This window comes from Caretta caretta, chromosome 3, assembly GCF_965140235.1.
Source record: "Caretta caretta isolate rCarCar2 chromosome 3, rCarCar1.hap1, whole genome shotgun sequence".
NCBI lineage: Eukaryota > Metazoa > Chordata > Testudines > Cheloniidae > Caretta > Caretta caretta.
In genome coordinates, this window is record NC_134208.1 from 191,474,988 (window position 1) to 191,488,410 (window position 13,423).

The 13,423-nt window shown below is 41.8% G+C and overlaps 1 protein-coding gene across 3 annotated transcripts in view; it reads right to left on the reverse strand.

Moving 5' to 3' along the window:
• USP34 (ubiquitin specific peptidase 34) overlaps positions 1-13,423 on the reverse strand; it is a 272,897-nt gene that overhangs the window by 75,323 nt on the left and 184,151 nt on the right. For all 3 annotated transcript variants that reach the window (XM_048842772.2, XM_048842773.2, XM_048842771.2), the window contains 5 exons: positions 5,118-5,281; positions 3,353-3,418; positions 1,485-1,631; positions 1,338-1,394; positions 1,142-1,219 (listed from right to left, as the gene is read on the reverse strand). In XM_048842772.2, coding sequence (XP_048698729.1) covers positions 1,142-1,219; positions 1,338-1,394; positions 1,485-1,631; positions 3,353-3,418; positions 5,118-5,281 — 512 coding nt within the window. The remainder of the gene's footprint in view (positions 1-1,141; positions 1,220-1,337; positions 1,395-1,484; positions 1,632-3,352; positions 3,419-5,117; positions 5,282-13,423) is intronic.

Below are 13,423 nucleotides of genomic sequence, written 5' to 3' on the forward strand. Positions count from 1 at the left end.
GGCAGCCGGGCTCTTGGTGGCAGGGAACGGGAAACCAAGACCTGAGGGGAGAGCCAGCCTCCTGGAGGAGGGGACTGGAGAGCTGAGAGGGCAGTCAGGCTGCTGGTCGGGAGCAGCGTGTGTTGCTCAGAGCCTAGGCTATCAGCCCCCCACACTGCCCCTTTTCAATCTGTGGAAGCAGTCCTGGTGAGGATGCACACCACCACCAGAAGAAGGGCAGTGTGGACATGAACCACTGCAGTAATTATTGAGGTGGTTGTAAGTCAACCTAACATAGGTCGAATTACATTTCTAGAGTAGACATGCCCTAAGAAAAGCTTTTTGGTATAAATGGGGAGGCTGAACTGAATCAGATGCTCATTTGGCACCAAAAAAATGACATGACTTTGTAATTAAGACAGCAAAACCCTGCTGGAAGGATTTGAAGGACTGAAAACTGCCACAGTCTCCAGGTGGAAGATGGGTGACATCTGGTAAGCTTAGCATTTGTGTAGATTGCTTATAGTTTTATTCTATGTTTTCTCTGTAAGCTATTGCCCTACAATAAATGTACTGTTCTGGTCACTAGCAGACACTATCTTTGTCTCTTCAGAGAGAGAGAATCGCAGGTGCTGCATTAAGATCAGACCTGCTGGGATAAACATAGTGAATTGTAAGGGGTCTGCAAACGTAAAATCCCTGGTTGGGAAGGAGAGGGACATGGGTCCTTGTTGATAGGGGGCCGATGGCTGAAGGCCAAAGACCCAATGGGGCACCTCACACAGGAGGCAGAGCTGCAGTTAACCCTGGAATTTTGACACATTTCTCTTAAAATGTGAATATAAAACATAAAAAACATAGCAGGGAACAAGAAGTGATCTTTTTTATAGTAATAAAATTTATAGTCCAGGATCCTTGAAGGGTTCTAAATCAACTCCTGGGACCATTCACAGATGGCCTGCTGCAATGGAACAGCTGTCACCCAATATTACAAAATTATGGAATCATAACAAAGCCCAGAGTTGTGCTCAAATTAAAGTGCAGGTGTGGAAAGCAGCAGCATATGCAATACAGTAAAATAAGAAATCTCTTTTATATGACTGAGCTAATTTCCTTAAAACATTATGATCTATATTACAACTGCCATCATGGCAGAACTTACATAAATATTCTTCATATCCGCCACCTGGCACCTCACTGTATAGAACTCTTCAGCAGTCTGACTGACATGCTCACAGTCCTCAATGAAAATAGCAAAATAGAAAAGTGGTAAAGGAAAGTCAACGAATTATTCTGATACATTAAAATGGATATTCTAATCTTAGAATGAAGTGGGCAGGAAAGAAAGTGATACTTACCAAAGACACAACATTGTTTGTAATGACCCCTCCAAATAAACTTTTCACTGTATTTTTCTGTGAATAAATGAACGAATTCTGTCAACAAAACTTGAGCAAATCTATAGCTTTAAGAGCCCCCTTTTGTAGCATGTTTTAAGAACTCACCAATTCTGGAGACATTTCCTCAATTTTTGTTATCAGATCAGTGAAGAATTCTGTCATGTCTTTTTGCTCTCCAGTGTTAAGTGGTTGCTTATCCATGGTGTAGGTTTTACAGAAAGGCCTTGGATTGTATGCCTTACATTCACTTTCCTTTTGGGGGGAGAAAAGACCCCCAAAATTATATATGAAAAAAACCAACTTTAAAATAAAATGTATATAAAAACATGAATACAGTTAATATAAAAAATATAATATGATAAAGGAAATTTAAATGCTTCTGAAAAAATTAACTACCAAATTGTTTCAAAATCACTAGCAGAATACAGGTGTAGCATTAATATTACAAATAAATACTTATTAAAAGTAAAATAAAAGCATTTCAATAGAGAGTTGATGATTCACATTTTGTGGATCTGTTCAGATACCAAATACAGTATTAGATAAGCATATGTCAGATAGCAGATATTAAAAGCTTGATCTTGAGAAATGTTTAATCCTCAGTCTTTCTTCTCCAGGGGCAAACAACGTATCATATAGAAAGAACGAGGAGTACTTGTGGCACCTTAGAGACTAACAAATTTATCTGGGCATAAGCTTTCATGGGCTAAAACCCACTTCATCGGATGCATGCAGTGAAAAATACAGTAGGAAGATATATATATACAGAGAACATGAAAAAAATGGGTGTATTTTCCACGGCATGCATCCGATGAAGTGGGTTTTAGCCCACAAAAGCTTATGCCCACATAAATTTGTTAGTCTCTAAGGTGCCACAAGTACTCCTCGTTCTTTTTGCTGATACAGACTAACACGGCTACCACTCTGAAACATATCATATAGTTCACTGGTTCAAAATTGTTTGACAGACATCTATGTTAATGTTATTTTGACCAGATTTAAGGATCTCCATTATATATAATGTGATTGTGAAGAATGTGTTGCATATGGTGTTACTATGTATGTTGGAGGTTTGGGGGATTTAATTATAGCAAAGAGTTTTGTCAGTGAAAGTGGTAAAAATGATGTGTGATGGTTAAAGGTATGTTAAAGGAAAAATGCCTTCATTGGATATTTCTTGCTTTTTAGGAGCCAATTTAGGAGCACATAACCTTTAACCTCTGGGATCACATGAGGAAGGAGGGTCCCAGGCTCCAGCCCAAGCCCAACGTCTACACCATAATTATACAGCCCCATAGCCCGGGCCAGCTGCAACTATTTAATTTCAGTGTAGACATACTCTCAGAACCCCTACAGGGTACATGGAGAGCATGTGCATTAGAGCTGAGGCACAGTGCTTCAAGGAGCCCCGTCTTAGATGGTATACATCAGCACTGTGCTTTAATGCAAGGTTGTTTAGTACCACAATTGTGCTCTCAGTGTTAAAATTTTCTTAACTTTAAACATACAAATATTTAAATATACAAATTTTCTCTACTGCCTATTTAATAATATTGGGTACAAATACATTTATGATCCATAAACTTACAAAAACATAGGGGACTTTCACACTTGGAGCTGGGGGTTTGATTCCCAGCTCGAGGAGACAGACTCGCGTTAGCTAGCATGCTAAAAATAGAATATAACTGCAGCAATGTGATCTGTGGAACTGGCTAGCTGCCCCGAGTACATGACCATGCAAGATCCTAGGCATCTACTCAGGAAAGCTAGCCCACACTGCAGCTCATGCTGCCATAGCTACATTCTATTTTTAGCATACTAGCTTAATGAGAGCTAGCACAAGTCTGTGTCCTCAAGCTGGAAACTACACTCTAAGCTCCAAGCGTAGACATACTCATACAGAGATAATTTTTATCTTCTTCTTCTTCTTCCCTTCCACCCCTCCTCCCTCTTAAGTGCTTCTCAGAACATACCATTAAATATGTAAACATTTTCTGAAGTTCTAGGAGAGTGGTCTTGTGCTTCATGTCCTCTGAATACTAAAAAAGATACATAAAATAGGATTACAACTTTTTCTAATTTTTTTGCTTAGAAATCTCCCCAAAAACCGGCACTGAAAAGTTATAGAACAATTAGCCCAATTATTGCATTTCTCTTTACAAAAAAAAAAAAAAAAAGAATAAAAATTTTAATGATACTTTATTTTAGTATAAATGACAGTCGTAATGATCATATATATTTACATGCATATGCATGCAAGCACACACAATGTGCATGTGTACCTATTCCCCCCCCTTTTTTTTTTTAACCTAAAATACTACAACCTCATTTTCTGCATTTTAGCACATTATTTCACTGGAAACCTAGATTACTTTCTGATAAATGTAGTTTACAGAATGGTTAGTACTTTCTAAAAATTCATGCTAGCCAGACGCCCCTGGATCCCAGTGTATGAATCCAGTCTTCATTAAAATAAAAACAAAAAAAACCTAGTATTCTTAAATTAGGAACTACTACTTCTTTCATTCAGTAATGACATAAAGGTACATGCACCATCCGACCATGCAATGCACCAGGACCAGCCCCTCCCCCCCCGCCACTGTGCAGTGCACCATCCAGCCATGCAATGCACCAGGACCAGCCCCCCAGCCATGCAATGCACCATCTGACCATGCAATACACCATTACCAGCCCCCCCCCCCCACTGTGCAGTGCACCATCCGGCCATGCAATACACCATTACCAGCCCCCCCCCCCCCCACTGTGCAGTGCACCACCCAGCCATGCAATACACCAGGACCAGCCCCCCCCCCCAGCCATTCAATGCACCATCCAGTCGTGCAATGCACCAGAACCAGCCCCCCACACCGTGCAATGCACCAACCAGCCAGGCAATGGGCCGGGAACCCCCCCAGCCGTGCAAAGCAATGGGTGACTCCAGGATGGTGCTGTAATGGGCTGGAGTTCTTAAAGGCCTTATCCTCTAATTACTAGTGTTCTGGTGAGTGGCCAAGGAGCTTCCTCAGTTTCCAGCAGGGCAATCCTGGCTGAACTGTGGTTAGGTGGAATCACAGAATATCAGGGTTGGAAGGGACCTCAGGAGGTCATCTAGTCCAACCCCCTGCTCAAAGCAGGACCAATCCCCAACTAAATCATCCAAATAGCAGCTGACAACAGTGGCTCAGAGGAGGTCCTTCATCAACACTGATCAGAAAGGAACTAGAAGTTAGAGCCATAGATGCCATCCACATCCTATTAACTTCAGGGAGCAGAATGCAATGTTCCCTGTTGCAACCAACGGGCTCACAACTTTAATCTATTAAAAGTATTTTTTAAATATTTATTTATGCTAGCACCCACTCTATCTAGGGCACTTTTCAAACATTCAAGATAGTATCTGCTCCATGGAGCTCACAATTTAAGGACAAATAAGTAAAAAGAAGTAAGAGAAACAGGAATGATAGGCTGTTTATATACAATTTACATAAAAGTCAATTTAATTCACAATAATCTATGGGTGTAGCATGCTAGCAGCATGGATTTAAGAGTGGGGATTTATCACAACTGTGCTTTAAAGAACTATCATATTTTGTATTACAAATATTTAGAAAAAAACACATCTCTTTGCACCTTAGCCACTAACAAAAAATTATCATTTGATCATAATGAAATAATTAATAGCATAGTATGCATGTTTATAAAGGGAACACTCGTTAAAAATAAAACATGAAATCATACCTTAGCAGTAAAAATGGCTTGTCTAGCCTCTGGTATCATATACAGCTGCTGAATAGTGGATGCCAAGTAACAAGTTGCTCCAAGATTAGTTAGACCAACAAACCTGCATTCAGCTCGAACATCATCATGTGGCCAATAATCCCATTTGTAAGGCGCATGGGAAGCTGGAAAAAGTATGAATTACAAAAATAAATCAACTCAAAGTACATTTTTACAAAGACAACAAAATACATAATTACAAAACATTATGCCTTTCATTAAGATATGTTTATATATTCTAGATTTACAGACATAATGAACCAGATTGTGCGTGCACCTTGAGCATGTGCATTGGGGGGACAGAATGAGCACAAACAGGCCCTCCCCAGAAGTCTGAAGCACAGCTGCAGTCCCCACATTCTCCTGAGTGCAGGACATGCTCTCTCCTAGGGTGTCTGCATTGCTGTCGGGAACTGTGATTATACCACATGTAGGTTTGCTAGCTTGCTAAGACTTGCAGTGAAGCTGTAACAGCATGAGCTAGCCACTGAGTACATAGCTAGGTCCCAGGCAGGGTTGTACTCAGGTGGCTAGCCCATGCCACAGCCTAAGCTGCTACAGCTTCACTGCTAATTTTAGTGAGCTAGGTTGCTCAAAGCTAGCTTGGAAATGCTTAACATGTGCTGCAAATCATACCCCTGACTGCAGTGTAGACATACCCCAATAGTGGCCTCAGGATGGCTAGCCAATCCAAAGGAGAAAGGCAGTAGTAATGGCTCACACATCCTTTCCCACCTCCTTCGCTGAGTAGCAGCGCTATGTGGAGGTGCAGGAGAGAATGCCTGTTGCATCTTCTTTAAAACTGTTGCAAGAGATATACTATTCATGTGCTCTGGGAGGCACTGTGACTCCTTACAAGCAGAGTGTCTCAAGGTTTGTCTGCACATGGATAAAAAACCCATAGCTGGCCTGGGTCAGCTGACTCGGGCTCGCAGGGCTTGGGCATCTGGCTCCAGCTTGAACCCAGATGTCTAAATGTTTTTGCCCCCAGCAGCCTGAGCCCCACGAGCCCAAGTCAGCTGACCTGGGTCAGCCACAGCTGTGTCGCATGCTTTTATCCCCCTGTAGATGTACACTTAGAGCTCTACCTGTGGTAATGTTGCTCTGACAGCTCCCCAGACTGTATCATAAAGCCACAATCTGACCCAAAATAGTACACATAGCATAGTTTTCCATCAGTAACAAAGGAATTCATAGATTATAATTATGTATGTTAAGAGTCTTTCATACCTACCAAAGTGTTTTCAAAATATTATTCACTTCTCTTATAGAAATGTATTTCTGGAAAGTTACGGATATTAAGAGAGTCTGTTTTGTATGACGAAAAATTTTCAGCAGGCCTCTGAAATGAACTTAGGAAATCTGCAAGTGTACCCATTTGTGCATGCAAACAGATGTGCTTCAAAATGCCAACTTTGGCACACACAAACTGATGCGCTTGCAAATATTGTGTGTGCATTTTGCAGACTTGCTGAAAGGTGGCCCTTCTAGTATCCTCATAAATATAAAAAGGCAACCACCAAATGTAGCATAATTGTGAAATGTTGTCTTTCCTATTTATGACAAAAAATGTGTGATAAAATATAAAAAATAGGGGACATATTATAAAAATAAGGATCTCAGTCTAATTCAATTTCTTAAATTGTGTGTTTTGGCCCTGACTGCCTCTAACTCCTATCACTTATTGATGCCTTAGCTCAATTTTCTGGAAACAGCACATCTTATCTGTCTGACAGGAAATGCAGTCCTTAATATACTGTAGGATATACTTCCTTTGCCTTGCCCTCTCTGTCTTATTCTTTTTTCCTTCCTTCCTCTTCTCTCTCTCTTTCTCTAAACACGCCCAGCATTAGCTATTAGCTTAACTAATTGACAGTAAAAAAGATGCCAGTTGTTTAACACCTAGCCCTCTCCTCACACACAGACACACTCAGACATACTAGCCACTCAAACCACTCACACAAACACCAGCTACTGGGACTTTCCAACATACACACCAGTCATTCACACTCAGCTTTGTGTCACACTTGGAAGGGAGTCAAACTGAGTCTGCACCCAGAGGCTCCTACTACGGATTCTTCTTGATGTAATAAAGCAATGAACCTGTCCATGATTCATATTTTTAATAGAGTAAATGTAATGTTAAGAATGAATTACTGAATTGCATAAATCCCGCATCTTGAAAAGAAGGCTTAGCTGGTTACAAAGTGACATCAAATGCCAAGATAATAAACATATCAAGCATGATCACAAAGGCAAGTGAAAAAGGTAGCCAGCATTTAAGGGTGGAAACCTTACTGGAGAGAAGTTGCAAAGATGAAACAGAAAAACAGAATAACTATTTAGCCACAATGCTGAATACAAACTTGAATGAATTTTGTGACAGATCTATGGGAATACCACTTTCTTTTTTCTTGACAGTGGGGGAATTTCTGCTATAGTAAAGCCAGGCACACCAAAGAAATTTAAATGCTACAACAGAACTAGGGGAAGGAGAACCAAAGGGGATGTGATGAGTGACCTAAAGGGTCAGAGAGAAGAGACAGAGAATGCACTTTCTGTAATGTTAATCTTCAACGTCTAATCCAAGATATGCCTATACAGTGTAAGACTAGTACTGTTTTAATCTGACAGTCTCTCTCTCTTCTTAACACATCTTGTTCTGTGATATGGCTGCCAACAGTCTGGATCAAGGGGTGAGTTCTATCTGCCAGTCCGGCAGGTGGTAGCTAGTCCACACAAAAGATTTTTACATCTAGTGCATTCTTTGTTTCCCAGCTTGCCAGCAGGCTTTCTGCAGTTGCTCTCCTGCCTTGCCTTTCTGGCTGACATGCCATCTTTCTTCCAGGCCACTGCAGAGCTCTGGAATAGCATGCAGCAAAGAATAATAAAGGTGATTTCATTCCCAAAAATCTTTAGGGAAAAAAAGGCTAAAAATGCACCTCTTGAGTGTCCTCTCTTGGCAAATTTCAGCAGCAGGTCCATTCTGCCCGTTTGCCCAAAACCATGCCCCTCCACCGTCTGGCTTGGAACTGCAACAGCTATGGCCAAGCAGTGACTGGCAGAATTCTAGACCAGAGAACTGGGTTTTACTTCAGCAGCCACCCTGGATAACGAGGACATGCAGAACAGCTTTCAAGTACAACTGGATACCCAAGAACAGGAGCCTCCAGGAGTTCCTGACCTCAGATAGGGGGTCACAGGATCACATGCTGGAGAGAAAAGACAATCAAATCTCTCTTGTGACACCCTCTTTATCACAATGGAACGATCTTTATCTTATTAGTCATTACCTGAATAAATACTGCCTTTGCTGTCTCCATACTCTCCCCAACAAAGAACCTTTCCTCCCTTCCAAAAAATGCCCCCAAAACTTCTCAAAAGAGTTCACCCTCCCCAGCAAACACGCTTTCTGTCCCTTTCCCTATCACAAGGGACCTCTTCTCTGCCACTAAGGGGAGGAAAAGCCTCATCTTTCATTTCCATTCCCTCTCAGACAGGAAGTCTCCCAAAAACCTGAGCTGGGATCAGACCAGCAAGATCAATCCACTATGACAGAGTCCCTTCCACTTCAGATAACTACAACAGGGTCACTTCAGGCGAATAGAGTTACTTGGTGTCCCACATAAGAAACACTGTGGAAATCTCTCTGGTGGAACTCCATCTTCAAAAGATATAGGAAGGTTCCCTATTTTCCTCCAAGTCAACCCTGCAGAGTTGAATCTGTCTTTCCACAAGCTTTTGTGAAGCTGGTAGAAACAAAGTGTGCTTCTCCTGATTCTGTTCCCAAGCTGCGCGAATACTGCTTCAGGTTCTATGAGATGAACCCTGATTTCTGCAGTGCCTGGTAGTCTCACACCACAGCAGATCATTCTAGGTGCTCAGATCTGCTTCCACATATTATTGTATCCCTTCACATCCCCTGGTCAGGAAAACAAAAAAGGCTATTAAATGATCATTTGAGCTGGGCAGCATTCAGATCAGTATCACAATCCTCTTGCACTTCTAGAGTACCAATCAAGTGGCTGACTGAGAAGGAGACAGGTTGTTTCCTCCGAGCTGCCCCCCTTGGTATGCAGGAACCTTGCAAGGGAGCTTATCTCTGTTCCTGCGGCCAAAGACATGGCCCAATATTTTAACAGCTTAGGGGCCAATTTAGGGGCATCTAACCTTTGACCTCGCCCCATAGGGCCCTAAGACAAGGCAGAATATCCTGCAAACTATTAATCATCCCTACCAGGCCACATGCCCAGATCCCAAAGTCAAGAAAAGAAAAAAGGGGTCTTACTCTAGGTACTTCATAGTCCACAGAAGCTGAGAAGATCCAAGATCTAAAATGACAGGTTTCTGAGTAGCAGCTGTGTTAGTCTGTATCCGCAAAAAGAAAAGGAGTACTTGTGGCACCTTAGAGACCTAACAAATTTATCTGAGCATAAGCTTCATCAGATGAAGTGAGCTGTAGCTCACGAAAGCTTATGCTCAAATAAATTTGTTAGTCTCTAAGGTGCCACAAGATCTAAAATGAATTACTTTGTCAAATACCACATGGATTCTCTCCACTCAAGGCTATCAGCTGTAGAATTCAGATAACTATCTGGCATCCACTGAAATTGAGAACTCAGATCCTCATATTCCAGACCAGAGGTTCTGCTGCAGGCCATTTGCACTTCCAGTTTAAAGCTCTAATCTTCAGAAAGCATCATGATTGTCACTAAGGACTAGGATCTGGGCCCAATGGTCCAGAAAACTTCAGCAGCAGTACACATGACCTGACAACATGTAGTTACCTTGGTCTGGTGGCAAATGAAAATACGGCTCTCCTCCCCAGAAACTGCTGTCTCTTAGGAGCCATAATTAATATGGAAGACACACAGGTAATTCCCTTCCTCTGATTGAACTCCTCCATCTCAAGGCCCCAATTCATCCTTTTGAGCTCAGGGAGTCAGCAGCTATCCAGTTGTACATGGCCTGGCTGGAGGCACATCTTACTGTGAAGACCTGATGGAAACGGCTAAGTTCCCTTCTCAATGTCTCCTTGAGTATATGTTAGCGTCCCATGTCACTCCTCAAGAGAGGAAAACTTGGAACATCTAATTCCTTCCCTTCAAGCAATAAAAGTTTCTCTCATTTGGTGACAGGAAAGCAGAGTTTTCTCACCATGAAGAGATCCCCACTGCAGGACAACTGGGATCCTCAGTTAATCACAGATGTGCAGCTTCCACAAATAAGGGTTCTTCACAGTAAGTCCAAGGATTGTGGTCTTCACAGGAATGAAACCACACTTCAGCATCCTGGAACTTAGGGTCATCAGGTTGGTTCTTAAGTTCTTGGAGATCCTTCTTTCAGCCATGTCTCAATCAGGTTAGACAGAATAGCTGAACTGGCCTACCTGAATGATCAAGGAATGCTTTAGAGTATTCCCCTCTAAAGAGAACCCAACATCCTACTACACAGGGAAAAGAAAGACTGGGATCCCTCAATGTCCTACAAGTATCTGGCCATCTGAATGATCAAGGTTATTGGTTGAGCTGCAAGGAAATCTATCCAAGGAAATAGTCCCTCTATTAGGAAAACTGTTGTCTGATTCCAGCCTCTCTCGAATAACTTCTTGCTGGAAGAAGGAAGGGTTCGTGAGCCTTGGATAGGGATAGGTAGTTTACCCCCTCTTCTCTTCCCATGATCTCATTCTGGAGAAAATAGGCAGGACTCAGTGCCATCCAATTCCCCTAGACTCAAAGTAGCCAAGATGAGTCTTCTTCATAGAGCTCCTTAAGCTGTACCAAGACAGCCTTTGCCAACCAGAAAAATAGGATATCGTATAACAGGGCCAACCCTCCACCATGATGCGATTATCCTCCATTTCAAGAATTGCCTCATTGATGCTCTCTCACCTCAAAACCAGGAATGTTTAATCAGTCCTTGTCATCTTTCTCCACTGCTGAAAGAGGAGCCTATCTTTTTTCCTTTTGGTGCAGATATAATCAAATCTTGGCTTTGAGATTCCCTACCCCTTCCATTCTACATTTCTTTCAGGATGGGTCTGACAAAGGGCTCTCTACATGGACCTTAATGTCCAGGCTTCAGAGATTCCATAGGAGATCTCGCAGTGGGATCCAACTTCACATCCAGGTTTTTTAAAGCAGTCTCTTACCTGAGCCTGGTAAGACTCTTGTTCCCTCTTGGAACCCAAACTTGGTGCTAGATGCCATAAATTCATCCTCACCATTCTCTCTCTCAGTTATAGAAAGTGGTCTTTCTAGTGGCCATCCCTTAGGTATGAGAGCTGAGGAAATTACAGACATTGCTCATGATCCCCCATATATTATTTTACAGAAAGAAAAAGTAATTTCTCCCCAAGGTGGCCTCAGGTCTTCCTTCTTAACTAGGAGATCTTACTCCCCAACTTTGGGTCTTGAGATTGGAGCTGAACTCATCCAGTGGAATTTCCTGGATATCCAACAAACACTTAAGCTCTGCTTTTTCTGAACATTTCTGCAAGTCTAGGTCCCTGTTTGTACAGTACGAAGGACCTCATAAATCGGAAAAGGTATCTAAACACCTTTTCCCAGTGAATCAGAGCCTACATTCAGCACTCCTATTTGGTTGTAGGCCTATTCAGAACTGTTTTAAGTTCATTCTACCCAAACTACCCAGGCTATGTGCTAAGCAGAATATAGAGGCCATTGGTAGACATCCTCTGTCAGGCTGTAATTAACTTCTTGAGTCATTATTGGCTGGATTATCAAGCAACAGTTGCAGTGTCTTCAGTCAGCAAGTTTTTAGAGGGATTTTTTCCCAGCAGCCCTAGGGAGTAGATCCACTCACTTTAATGAGCTCTGACTGGCTGATCTCCTTTCTAACTTGTTCTCCCAGATTCTCCCCTTCCATCACCTTACCCTGGCCCACTTTAGCTTCTCCGTAGTTACTCTTTCCCTTCCTGGGTATGATCACTGCAAGTCATCAATTCGTCCAGATTAGTGACAGCAACGTCACTGAAAAACAATTTTGTCTCACCTTATGTTTTATGATGTGGCCACACCAGTTTGGATATCTACCTAGGGTGCCTCAGCCGCAACTGGACTCTGGCTAAGTGACTAGATAATTATCGTAGTATATATAGGCTAACCATCTGCACACCAGGACAATGAAAAACAGGTTGCAAAAATCCTGCTCCCAGGACTAGCTACCATCTGATCAGCTGAGAAGGACAGAAACATTCATTCACAGTAGTGTTGCCATATGAACAATTAGTGAGATAAGAGAAATAGGATTTAACCTGTACACTACCAAATTCACTCCACACACCATGGTGTCTAACATCTTTTTGTTCCCTCACAGTACCAGATGCTATAAATACCCAATGGAAACGAGGTATAGATTAACAGGAAAATATTTCTAAGATAATATGATTTGGTAATGACATACATGGTAAAAGCCCCCACATAGTGCAGTCCAACCAGATCTTGAGTGGCTAAAGGATTTCTACAGTAGTACTTCCTCCGTTACTACCACCAGTGGAGCTGCACCAGTGATAATGCCAATTGTAGAAAATTTTAAGAAAAATGCTAGCACTGACAAGGCCTTACATTGCAGTAATTATGCCAAGTTGCACCTACCTAGTTTGACTCTTACGGAGTGTAAGCCCACCAGTTTTATTACACAGTTTCTTTTGTTTTAATCTGATTCTCGGTAGAGACTCTTAATAAATCTTCTTTTTAATTAGACCATTTGAATCATTTTTGAGTTAAAAAAAATTGCAGTGCATCCTTGAAAGGAAGACAATATTATATCTTCACATGAGAGGCAGCCAGGGAGAAAACAGTACCTAGTGCAGGAGCACTTGGCTAAGGCAATCCCCCAGGAATTGCCACTAGCTTCAGTCAGTAGGGGACACAAGGAAATGTGGTAAAGAGGCAAGAACAGGGGCAATGCAGAGGCAGGATCAGATGACCAAAGGCTACATTTGGTGTAAAGATATAGAATCCCCACAGTGAAATAAAAATAAACAACTAAAACCAAAAAGCGGGAAAAGTTTTTTTGTTTTGCTTTGGTTTTTGGGGTGTGGAGAAAGTGTAAGGAAGAGAAACAAGAGGACTTATGACCAGATTTTATTTATTTATTTTTTTTAAAGAAACAGCGGCTCAGAGCCAAGCAAAGAGATAAATTCCAATTTTAAGATGCTTAGCAAGATCAGAATTGTATCAACGGATCAACAGAATTATAAGGAAAATGGGCCCTCAAAGCTGGGCAGGAGATGAGCAACAGAG